The sequence below is a fragment of the Neolamprologus brichardi genome, chromosome 22, assembly GCF_056152115.1.
Source record: "Neolamprologus brichardi isolate AB-2024 chromosome 22, ASM5615211v1, whole genome shotgun sequence".
In the NCBI taxonomy this organism is placed as follows: Eukaryota; Metazoa; Chordata; class Actinopteri; order Cichliformes; family Cichlidae; genus Neolamprologus; species Neolamprologus brichardi.
This window is the reverse complement of record NC_142124.1, coordinates 32,775,220-32,788,667: the sequence shown is the minus strand read 5'-3', so window position 1 is coordinate 32,788,667 and position 13,448 is coordinate 32,775,220. Positions and strand designations below refer to the sequence as shown.

Here is a 13,448-nt window from a genome sequence, read left to right as displayed (position 1 = left end):
TTGTTTTTTATTTTTATTTCTACATCCATCATCCATCCAACAAAAATGTTTTTTTACTTCCAGTATTCATTATTCGGTTAGTTTTTGTTAACGATAACAACCTTGCATTGGACGAGGTCTAAGTAGAGTCCGTCTGCGGGTGGCCTGATCCAGGAGCAGGTGGAAGGGGGATTTGAAGGAGGCCCAGTTTGGTGATGAGGATGTTTGGGATTGTGTTGCTGAACGCTAAGCTGTAGTCCACGGAGAGCATCCTCATGTAGATCTTCCTGTTCTCAAGATGGCTCAGTGCTCTGTGAAGGGTGATGGTAACGGCATCCTCTGTGGACTGATTTGCTTCTTCAGCAAACTGGTGGGGGTTGAACGAGGAGGGAGGCAGGCAGTCTCTGGTGCGCTGAGAAACACTTCATGACTACAGACATGAGAGCTATAGGTCTGTAGTCACTGAGGCTGTCTATTCCACTGTTTGGGGGATGGGAATGATGGTGCAGGCCCTCAGACAAGTAGGAACAGCGGCATGAGTCAGGGAGAGGTTGGACAGCCTGATGATGAAAACCCATGTCAGTGATCTCCTCCTGTAAAACAGAAATGAGTACATCAGAGGTAAAGTTCAAACTGAACAGTTTGGAGACAAAGAGAGGCAAAGATGGAATATCTTGGAATGAGAACAAAAAGATCCAAGAGGGAGAATTGTAGATTTACACAAGATGAGGAGGTCCCCTGGACCTATTTCCAAACAGCTGCAGATTGCAAGCTTAAAAAATCTTTTTGTTGATGTTGAATGGCAGTCTATAAATCAGATCAATAACTTAAGCCAGCCTAGATCTCAGCTTGAAGTACTTTTTGAACTTTCTAGCAAGAAAGAAAACGAGATGTGACAGGAGTGACTCAAACGGACAAACTTGTGCTCTGGGGCCCAGTTCTGTTTCACTCACCCAGAGCATCACAGGGCAGTGGCCATGGTGGTTGTAACACTGAGAAAAAAAATGACTGCTTTCTATCTTACTCGCTATTCCCAAAATATTAACAATAGAACCACCAGTAGTCCATGATAAAGAGACTGGATTGCTCATCCGCCAGCTTTTGCCACATTAGCACTCAAGGGCACATCGTCTACTGCCTACTGAGCAATGCTATTAAAGGACACACCTTTGGCTAAGCAATTTGTATGTGCATGAGTTCTGCTGTGACACAACCATGATGACTCATCAGCCTGACGACCTTGCAGACAGCCATCTGCAGCTGATGGAGCAGAGGTCAACTGACAACATCTAGAAAGGTTTTTTTTAAACTGCGGTTGCAATTTGAAATCAGTGTGACTCACTATGCCGTCTGTCATGTGTTGTAGTCACATGACTGTGGGTATATGCGGAAAATACATGGATTATCACCCTCTGCACCACATAGCTGAGTACTTTCTAATCACTTTACAAGGCTTTGAGTGCTCAGGTAGAGTAGAAAAGCCCTGTATAAGAACTATATGAGTCCATTTTATTGAGCTAGTTTGTTTTTAAACTATGTCCATCGATAGATGAACACTGTGTCTTTGTCCTTGTCTGTGTCTCTATAGCACTGCGGCCAGTGGACAGTAAGCTTTGTCTGGGTATTCCTCCAAACACCACCCAACTCTGCCACATAAGCTGTCCTGTTGATTGTGAGGTATCTTCGTGGAGCACGTGGGGACCCTGCACGTATGAAAACTGTCAAGACCAGGTAGCCAAGAAAGGTAAGCGATACTGTTAGGGTTACTATAGTATATTGTGTCATGAAGTGACTAATCAAAGGAGTTCTGCAGGGTTTACTTTCCTGAAATCTCCCTTTAAAAATTGCATACCCCTTCATCTGCCCTACGATTGTTATTGTGCCCCAATAAAGCAAATAAGCCAACAAAATTTACAGTGCATTGACTTTTACCCAGATTTACAATGTACAAAACATTCTACCTTCATATTCTATAGTATTTTAATGTGTTTTTTTATTGTGTATTAAAAATGTTCAACTTGATGTTGACAATAAAGTCAAAATCAATTACAGAAGCCATGCAGTTGGATGCTGTCGTGGTGATGTTAGTCCATCAGTAGAGTTGACACAGTCACAATCCCTGGGACAGCAGTGTCCACCATGACGCTGCCTTAATGAAGAACATCAAATTAACAGGATGACTAGAAATTGTTGAAATGGATCCTTCTGGCTTTATTTACTTTTATCCTCCTTGTGTCACTCTCAGTCCATTTCCTCCCTTGAGATACTTTGTCAGACCTTTTTTGCTGCTGTTGTCCTGAGTATAACCTGCGCACTTCAGAAATTATCTGCCAACTTCAATTTGCAGTCACGTCATCAGTAAACACTAGTGAGTTGGTTTCACATGTCCGTGCCATGTGGTATTTTTTGAATCATGAGGCGTTCCTTTCCTTTTCTCTTCCTTCTTCTTGTGATTCAATTTAATCTTGTTTTCATAAGTTTTTATTTTTGTTTTGTTTGTTTGTTTTCAGAACTGTTTTTTTCAGAACTGTTTTCTGTCAACATTTAATTGTCACGGGCTGCCGGGGCAGGAGTGGCGAGAAACAGAACTGAAAATACTCTTAACTGGGAAAAACTAGAACTTAAACAACAAAACCAGAACACGAATCAGAGTACCTTGGCAGGGAGAAAGTCCAGGAAGACGGAGGAACAAACACAGAATGACGGAGGGGAAAAAACACAGACGAACCAGCAACTAACAGAGGCAGACACGAGGTTAAAATACACAGAAGGATAACAAGGGAATGAGACACAAAAGGAGGGCACAGCTGGGAGTAATCAGACCTGACGAGACAGGGGAAAAGTAAACTGAACACACTGAGAACAAACACGGACCTTCAAAGTAAAACAGGAAACACATACACGTAATGACATAACACACCAACTTAACACAGACTGGGGGACACAGAACCATGAAACAGAAGAGTACAAACACCCAAGGTAACCAAAACCACAGACTAATAATAAACTAAAACACAAACACAGAGTCACAGACTCCGGACCATGACACTAATCTTGTGTTCCTGTTGTTGGGTTTTACCAGGGGTGCGAAATTTTACTGTAAAGCCAATGATTTTCCTTCATGAAGGCATTTCATTCAGAAAGATGTCTCTTGATTGTAGATTTGAAAAATGACCTCATTAAGAGTGTTCTTAACCAAGGAAAGTATTCTGTGATCAGCCACTTTATTCGTCTCCTGTGCCACTGATGTCACTGAGCTGGATAAAGAACACATCAAATTGCTGACTTGGCCACTCCTAAAGTATTTTCTATCTCTCTCATAGGTTTATTTCAATTGTTCATGAATGACTTGCATCAAGATCTCTTTGGACCTCATGTTGACATTTCCAGTGAACAGCCACTAAATAGTTCAACACTTGAATTGAACTTCAGGTCATTTGTGACTGAATAAAGAAACTGCTTTTCAGTCAGTTTTGAATGTAAAGTTGGACGTCTGAAAATATGGGTCTATGTATAAAAATGCATGTAAGGAATTTAGTTAAACCTTTTAAAACTGGAAGTCTTCACTGCACACACATCTTTCCCCAGTAAAATCTACCGTGGTACAGTACAGTGGCAAAACAGTAAAAAAAAGTGTCAGATTTATATCAAAGTACGTGTACAACAGCAAACTGAGCACTTGTTTTCTATGTCACATACATTTCACTTTCTGAATTCCACAAGAGGGAGGTTGCCATCATGTTTTCCTATATAGACAGCCGATGACATCCTTGACCAAGTCCCAAGCTATGGCTACATTCACTCTGCAGGTCTCAATGCTCAATTCTGATTTTTTGATCAAATCTGATTTTTTTGTCTGCTCGTTCACACTACAAATAAAATGCGACAGCAAATGCGCTCTAGTGTGAACGCTCAAAGCGGCCGCATGCGCAAAAGAAGACTTCACACACAGCGCGCTCTGTTTAGACCCAGACCAACAGTATTGTTTGACTGATGGCCCTTAATATAAAGACTTCGGACTTCATTTTTGCTTTAAGTTATTTTGTTATTTACATAATAATGTAAATAACCTAATAATGATCCTTATTGCTGTTTTAGAGGAGCGCTGCTTCAAAGGATAGTTGCAGATTTCTGTCAGAATCTGCAGATTATACAGTACAAATAAAATGTTCACGTTTCTCCAACGTTGTCTTCCCAACAGTTTCACTGACATCTACACTGGATGGTCAGGAAGCGTTCGTGATGTCTTCTCCGGCGCTGATAATTGGCGTCTGTCTTGTGTCAGTGACGTAAAAGACGGATTTAATGCGACATGACCATCAAACAGCAGTCGCTTTCTAAAACATCAGATATGTATCGGATTCAGCACCACATACGAAAGTGACCCAGATCGGATTTGAAAATATCGGATTTGTGCCGTTCACACTGTCATACCATGATGGGATATGGGTCGCATAGGGTCAAAGAAGTCGGATTTGATGCGCTTTCGCCTGCAGTGTGAACGCAGCCTATGTGTCCTCAATTTATGCAGTCAGCAGTGTTCAAGAATAAGATGTGACCTGGATGAAACTGCAGTGCTATCATCTTAATTAATGTTAATTAGCCACAGCTGACTGAATTTAGTAGATGACAGTTGCAGTTTCAAAAGGTGAAATGGTTTTACGACACAATGAATAATAATAATAATAATAATAATAATAAACTTTATTTATAAAGCACACTTAAAAACCAAGGGTATGCCAAGGTGCTTAACAAGTAAGACAGAGAATAGGAGGGGGATAATAGAAATAGGACCAAAGCAAGTACTAGGTATGCAAGCAGGTAGCTGTCACTGATACACAGGAAAGCAACAGGTAACGAGCGAACAAGAATTTAAATGACCATAAAAGTGCATGATATAAAATCATCAAAGAAATATTAACTAGAGGGAAAGGCAAGATTGAATAAGTGGGTTTTTAGTCGTGATTTGAACAGTGCAATGGAATCAGATGCGCGGAGGTCGAGAGGAAGGTTATTCCACAGTACCAGCCGGAGCAAACGCACGGTCACCCCGAGACTTCAGCCGAGATCTGGGTTGGGTCAGAAGTAGTTGAGTGTTCTAGCAGGAGTCTGTGGTTTGAGAAGTTCACTAAGATAACTTGGCGCTAATTTATTAATAGTTTTGAATGTAAGGAGTAATATTTTAAATTGAATACGGTACTTTATGGGCAGCCAATGCAAGCTAGCTAGAACAGGAGTAATATGACAAAATTTCCTGGTACCAGTCAAGAGGCGGGCTGCTGCATTTTGGACTGTAATGCAAAATTAAAAATAAACAGAGCCAAAATCTTCATGTCAAAACAAAGATTCATCACCTATCACGTAGCCTTCACTCCTGCCTTTCAGTTATTGCATCCATGATACACTCTGCAGATAGCAAGTCAGTGGTGACTGAGAGTATAGCATTCAGTCCTCATCTTCGTTTATACAACCCTAATCCCAACCTCAACTCTTGCCGTTCAAACAATTTCCCAAATTAATTAATGGATGTCTTCAGGCATTAGTCATGTGCAACATATAACAGACAATCAACGCAGGACTACATAAAGTGTAAGTGTGCAAAAACTGCAAAAGAAACAGAACAATACAGGCACAAGACAGCGCAGACACAAACGTGCAATAGAAAAGCGCAACAATGACAGTAGGTTGTGCAGAAAGTAACTTGATATATGAAGGTGTGTGTGTGTGTGTGTGTGTGTGTGTGTTAGTCTAGTGTGTTCAGGAGCTTGGGCGAAGAAACTGTTTGGCGGTCTGGCAGTGAGCGCCTGGTAGCTGCCAGAAGGCAGCAGATTGAAGGTTGTGTGTGAGGGGTTTTCCACAATGCTGGTGGCTTTGTGATAGATATATGCATCACACTATTCATCATGCAAAGTTCTTTGAATCTTTGTTAATTTAACTCCTAATCCATCCAATTTTATTTATAAAGCACTTTAAAACACTCAGCACAGGACCAAAGTGCCGTAAAGAAAATAGGTCAAAAACAATAGAATAACAGAAAACAGCAAATATAAATAAATAAAACACACAATACATAAAAATTAAAACAGCCCTATATTAAAAAACAAGTTAAAATGCATAGAATCAACTAAAAACAACTAAAATAAAACTAAAAATCTCTAAAGGGAGACTGTTGGAGCTGCTCCAGCAAAAGCATGATCTCAGTCACTTGTGCTACATGTAACACTGTTAAAAGCAATATTTCAATAAAAAACATCTGGTGAAAAAATATGCTACAGTTGTACACAAGCTTACACACAAGGGTAGCCATAGTTTATTAGTTTGAGATCATGTAGCTCATTAGATTTCTGTTGTTCCCCCAAAGGCTTTAAGTTGAGGAAGAGGAGAATCATCAATGAACCAACAGGTGGGACAGGAAACTGCCCCCACCTGGTGGAGGCCATACCATGTGAAGACCCGGGCTGCTACGACTGGCTGGTGGTTAAACTGGAGGACTGTATCCCAGATAATGAGGAGAAGTGTGGACCAGGAACCCAGATCCCTCAGGTCCAGTGTGTCAACAGTGACGGTGAGTATATGTGAACGTATTTATCCCAGTCCGAGCTTTAGGAGTAGCTGGTCTCTAAAGTGCTTTGAGAGTTTTGGTTCCAAGCAAAAGCTACGATGGTGTTTTGACACTTTCCATAAATTATCTATCACTCTGCTAGCAAAACATCCCCAGGGTATCTTCATACTGTAGAAAAGTAAGAACACTGATGATTTTCTGTAGTCATAAGGTCTCTCTGAGGAGACAGAAGATAATGTTTACAGAAGGTGTAATTCACACAGAGTCACGTGACAATTATGCTTAAAAATGTCTACTTTAAAAATACTTTATGTAATTTTGGCACATTATGTGCCATCACCATAGAAACAGTGCAAACAGTACAAAGTCAGGGGCCTTTCTCCACTGTCACTGAGTTTTCCTGTTGCCCGCTGTGCAGGTATGGTTTGAAAACCTGCGTTCCCACTCGCACTCGCTTTATCACACAGTTGTCACTGACGTTTCACTCTAGGCATGTCACACAGAAGCACAATAAGGAGTAAGATGTGAACATGAGTGAATTTTATCTTGATCATAGAAAATTGGACAGTGGCTTATAAATGTGTTGATAGACATCAACTCATCATGATGCACATGCCTTTAAAGCTGCTGTGAAAGCTCGCCTGAGGGTGGGTGATAATGTGCACATCATACTTTAGGAGGCTGTGTGGCACCTGTGCTGGGATGTTTCTTACACCTTTTACGATGATTATTTATTTCTAAGTAGTCCATCGATGATTTTATTGTAGTCTGCCGTCCCATTCACATCTCTGTGAGTTTTTCACAATCAAAAGATCATTCAGTCATTCAGTTCAGGATTCCTAGGACCATCTGATACTCAGCCCAGCCTGTGAATGATGTACTGAAATGTCAGTGAGATGTCACTCCCATTTCCAACATATAAATTTATAGGGTTTATAGATTTGTTAGACATTTGTTGTGTTTAACTTATGTAAAGCTTTGGCAGCACAAAGCAAAGATGAAAACCAGCACAAAGAGACTTTCAGGCCGCAGCCTGAATGCTCATCACTGCAAACAGCCAAAACTGAATTTACACTTACCCATTATTAGTAATTAATTCCCCAAATTAATATCAGGTGATTGTACCACAAAGAAATGCAGAAACAAGAAGTGAGATCCATAGGCAGAACAGCGGGGACCCCAAGGGCTAACACCTCCACGCAGTCTCCGGACACAGATGCCGTAAAAAATATGATAAAAAACACAATTGTCCATAAAATTCTGAGCTCGATTGTGGAGTAGAACAGTCCACAATATAAAAACAAGAACACGAAACACAATAACAACAAAGAAAGAGAAAAAAGGACTCTGTCAGGCCGGAGCTGCTAACACTGGCTGCCAGCTCGGAGCAGCGCCAGAAATGATCTATTGTTGCTGTTTATTTCAGGTTTTTTGTTTTTTAATTTAAATAAATAAAACTGTGATGCAAAAGAATTTACAATGTTGGTCATCAGTTACATTAGTTACCACATTAGAAAGTGCAATTTTCCCTTTAGTCATTTTGGCAGTCCCACCAAGAAAAGCAACATTTCACACTCAGCCTTTATTTTAAAATGACTTTTTGAAGGAAATTTGATGTTGCTTTCTTAGCCCTGTTTAATTTAATGAATGTTATTATCTTTTAACTTTATAACACATTTTAAATTTGGCACAGTACCTTACTTCTCTTTGTATTCACCCAGGTGAATATGTGGATCGACAACTCTGCCAGGATGCCATCCTTCCTATGCCATTTATCTGCGAGGTGCCTTGCCCTAAGGACTGTGCCTTGAGCCCCTGGAGCCCCTGGTCTCTCTGCTCCCATACCTGCTCTGGAAAGAACACAGAGGGCAAACAGACCAGAGCTCGTTCCATCCTCGCCTATAATGCAGGAGAAGGTAGGAACTGTATAAGGAGAGCAAAGCAGCACTGCAGCACTCATGAAGTTACAGTATAGGTAAAGGTAATTCTATTAAAAATGAATATGTGCCTCTCACCTGAGCTCCTCAGTGTACGCTGGGTCTTTCAGCAATGACATCAGCATATTTAATCAATGCAAATGTTTAACTTAATAGTACAGAAGTCCAATTTAAGCCTTTAAGAATACAGGGGTAGGTTGAAATTGGTGCTTAATAATAAGTCTTATTTTTACAACATGTTTTTCATTTTCCATTAAGGACACGAGAAAGCAATGTGAAATTTAACATTTGAACATAATTGAACGACATTTGAAAACTTTAAACATAGTCTAAAGATCGCATCAAGTGAAAATCTCGATGGAGGCTTTTATTTTCAACATCAAGGATTATTGATGTAAAGTTGTAAAGGGTTATTCAGCAAATTTATTCACGTATGCTTTTATCATTGTTTCTACAATAAGTTGTCTTATGGCACATATGCTTTGTGATCATACATTTCTCAAGTATTCAGATCCATCTGTCACAATCAGCAGGGCTGACTGTGTGTAGAGTGAAGGGTGGACCCAAATGCAGACAGAAACAAAATGTGAAACATGACTTGAATAACAGAAAACGAGCCGTTTATTGAGGCTGGCAAAATAACTGTAAACAAAAGGCAAAATGCAAGGCTAACAATAAACTAAACTGGGTGAGCTAAATTAACTAAAAAAAACCTACAACAGGAACATGGACTTGACATGAGGAAACTTGACGCAACTTCTTGGCTTGCAAACAAAGCATACGATCTGACAATAACACACTGAAAACAGAGGACTTAAATACACAGGAGGTGATTAGGGGAAGTGGGAACACATGGAGGCTGACTGACATGAGCCTAATGACAAGACAAGGGAAGTGAAACTAAATACAATGAACAAAGAACACATGACCCCTTCAAAATAAAACAGGAAACACTGAAACTAGACATGACAACACAAGCTTAACAGACCTAACACGTGATGAACGATACAAGAACTCAAACATAGAAACCAAGGAAACAATAAATAATAACTGCCTTTCCTTAACTAAAGCTAAATAGGAATGACACATAAACTAATCACAAATCTAAAATGAGACAAATACAAAATGAACTCAGAGCGCTGGGTCAGAGACCCAGCCTGTGACACCATCATGTTTTGGGTTTATCAAGACTAGGTATTCTGCTCACAACATCAGCAACAAGTCCAAGTTAAGTTTGCAAACCATGTCTTTGTACAGACTGTATACACATAAAGTGCTCACTTACTTAGCATTATCATGTCCTTGATTTCTTTAGTGAAATACGCATACAGTGATGAAATATTGCACAAATGTAATAGACGTACACATCTTTTGAAAACTATAAACCAGATTATGTTGCAGTGTGTTACGTTAAAGTGACTGTATTTTAAATGTGTGTCTTTGCACGTACTTCCGTTTGGACAGCAATTTTTCATTGACCATTAATCATCCCAAATCTCAGCTGCATGTCACTGCATATGGATGACACATGCATGGGCCAGATGCTGACTGGTTGACAAGTGGGTCAGAATAGGGAACAAAGCAACCATGGAGTTTACCAGGAACAGAAGAAGAGAGAAAAAATACAGCATGAACATCACGGATCGTGGCTGTGAAGGTCACTTTTCATTGTTTTAAACACTCAGTTTTGTTGGTTAGCTCACTACCTTCCATCATATTCTGGGCACCTTCTGCTGGCTTTGTCTTGGCCGGTGATTGTTTTCAGACCCCTCCAGAATGTCCTTGCATTATTCCCTTAAGCCACTCCTCCAATTTTCTCTTGTAGGTGTCACTTCCTTTCTCTTTGTCTAGCACGTTCACTGTTTTTGGCAGCTTGGGGATGGCCTGCCTGCCTCCATAGAGCCGTATTGCCACAGTGAGGCAGTGTTCAAAATATGTGGTACAGCGAGTCTGTGGGCCACTCTTTTGTGTGCTGCTGTTGGCCCATCGCCAGCTGCAGATAAGAGCGTCATTATAACTTACAAAGACCTGAAGTGAAAAAGAGCGTTAAAAACAATGAAAGTGTCAACTGTCACTTCCTTCACTTTCCTTATTGCTGCCAACCCGTCAACCAGTCAGCATCTTCCAAGATGAAAATCTGACCTGAGGTGGCATTCCAGTAGAAATTCCTTCCTTTTTCCAGTCTCCTTTGCTTTTTGAGTCCAGAACGAATTCATTCACCCACTTCTCTGAGAAGCACAAGCGAAATACGTCTTGTGCAGACTGGTTAATGTTGTTAGCTCTTCCATCTTATTGGACATAGATCTTAGATTTCTCGTAATGACATATGATATGGAAGGTTTTCCCAAGACTTTACTCTAGCTCTGCAGCCTGTCTTTCTTCTCCTTACTTTCATGTGGAGCTCCAGAATATAAAACAGTAGTTACTGTGTCAATGGAGCCATTGACACAGTAGTAATCTCGGCCCAGGTGTAATGACACGGTGGCCATGTGTGTTAACTGTGTTATGGAAGGAGCCATTCCATAACACAGTTATGGAATGGCTCCTTCCATAATCAGAGTTGGGTAAGTGGAAATATAGCAAGTAAGCTACTGAAGCTTAAATGTTTTAATGCATCAACTGCTGGAGATAAAAGGTTTTTAAGAATTCTCCTCAACCTCTGATGCTTGATATATAGGGAAGGACCACATCAGTGCTGATCAGTTCAGCACTGGAGCACCAGATGTTAAAGTATGGTTCAGGGACTTTGCAGCCTCTGCGAAGACTGAATCTGCAGTGTACCGTATTTCCTTTTTACAATGTGCTCCTCCACTACATGCTTCACTTCTGATGGACTGAGATCACGTGTATTGCTGGAGCGATCTGAACTTCACCAAGAGATTTAAGTGGTACTTTCTGGGAGTCAACTCTAACACCAGCCCGTTCTCACTCCCGAGGCGTAACATGCCGACGCTTTGTCACGTCCCGCGGCGTTCCTGAGGAACGCGAAAGTAGACCTTCGGCGTTCTTATGGTACGCGGCGGGTTATGGCCGAAATCCAGTGCAATGACGCTCCCGCGGCAATAGACGTTCCAGCCCTGTATTCCAGGCCTAAACCTAACCTTATCCCTAGCCCTAACCATAACCTTTTTCCTGATCTTAACCACGACTTTAATGATGTTAAATAGCGTGTTTCTAAGCGTTTTGAAGAAAAAGAGCGAACATGTGTAGATTGAGTCCATACGGTTCTCATATTTCCTCATTTTTCCGAGGTCGTCCCTTAGGAACGTGGTGGGTAGCCGAAAACGTAATATGTTGACGATTTGTCACCTAGCGTAAAATGTTACGCTTTGGGAGTGAGAACGTGTTGCTAACACGGGATTTAGTGGGGTGGGTCTCAGTTAACTCGGGTAGTAACTCGGCTGTGGAAGGCAAAAGATTTGTGAATGACTCACTGATTTGGGCCATCATGTCCTTGAGAACATAATTCCTGCCAATTACCTTAGCTAGGTTTTTAAGTTTAGGGAGGTTGGAATGGGTACTACTATATCAACTGCCTGTCTATGGAGTTTAGAGGTTTGCTCATCTACTAATATGATCCTATTAATGGAGCAAAACCTTTTAAGAAAATCTGTAATTTTCTCCCACTTTCTTATCATCTATAGCGATACCATTGATCATCACAGCATTAGAGATTTTAAATGGAGAGTTGTATTTTTTTTCAACAATATCCAACTTTTCTTGAGACTAAACTTCATCAGAGGGTGCAGTTTAGAACTGTAACAAATGTAACTCCCCCAGACCCTTTATTTGGTTACAAAACCTTGGACCTGTGTTTAGCTTTGTTTAGGTTATAAAGTGTGTGAGATTGCAGGGAAATAGCTTGAGGCTATGTGTTTTAAACACTCACTTTGTCTGACAATACAGGAGTACAATGAACAAAAGGTTGCAGTTACTATGTTAGCAGAAAATGAAATCCACAGAGAAGTCTGACATGAATAATAGACTGCACCAACGATAAGTAGGGACGAATAAACAGACATCAGCCTTTGGCCATTTTGGATGATGAACACGCCCCAAGAGAGAGCAATTTTAATGACAGCCACCAAATATATACATGTGCATCACGTGTCAAACAAAACACATCCCATTGGCCGTTTCCATAATTTGAGAGTATTTGCTTTCTTTCATGTCAACATACTATACGTTGAAATGAAACATTGCCATTATTATTTGATATATAATTCTTATTGTGTTACTTTTCAAGTGCCTTCATCATTAAAAATGCTAACAACTAAAAACAGCATTTTGGATTGTGTTGCCTCTCTTGGAGTTTATTCAGTAAAGAAAGAAACAGAAAATTTTACATTAGTCTGAGTGACAAAATGCATACAACATTAAAAAAAAAAGAAGTCTTATTCCCTGTTACAAACGTTTAAGGTGGCAAGATGCCACTTTCTTTTTGAACATGTTCACAGATCGTGAAGTGTGTGTTACACAACTAACATGTAACATACATACCCTGACACACAATTTCTGTAGATAAGACAGTGTCCTACAATAGATCAGAAATCCTTTTTTATGGATCAAGGAATTCAGTAAGGACTCTCCTGGCCCTCCTACATGCACCTTTTTTCAGGGTCAAATTCAAGCCGTTTTTAAGCACTTTCAAGGTCCATGTTCAAGCTTTTCCAGCACATTGCCACTGTCATAAATTACATATTGATACAAAAACATGCATACGCAGAATCATTTCACTTTTTTTTTAATCGCACAAAAAAGACGGTATTATGCTAAATGTCATTTGGCAAATAACTTAACAATAAAGTGAGAAATATAATAGAATTTGTCTGAAATTAAAGTATAAAAAAAAATCAAAAGTTAATGCAATAACAACTCAGAACAGTGGAAAAACAGATGGGGGAACTCTGGTAGGGGTAAAACTGCATCATATATAAATGCATATTTGCTTCACATTACCTCAGTAAGAC

The 13,448-nt window shown here is 40.2% G+C and overlaps 1 protein-coding gene across 1 annotated transcript in view; it reads left to right on the top strand.

The window, feature by feature from the left end:
* LOC102779017 (thrombospondin type-1 domain-containing protein 7A) overlaps positions 1–13,448 on the top strand; it is a 149,337-nt gene that overhangs the window by 72,235 nt on the left and 63,654 nt on the right. Inside the window, exons 5-7 of the mRNA XM_087834913.1 lie at positions 1,568–1,723; positions 6,341–6,544; positions 8,263–8,457. Coding sequence (XP_087691039.1) covers positions 1,568–1,723; positions 6,341–6,544; positions 8,263–8,457 — 555 coding nt within the window. The remainder of the gene's footprint in view (positions 1–1,567; positions 1,724–6,340; positions 6,545–8,262; positions 8,458–13,448) is intronic.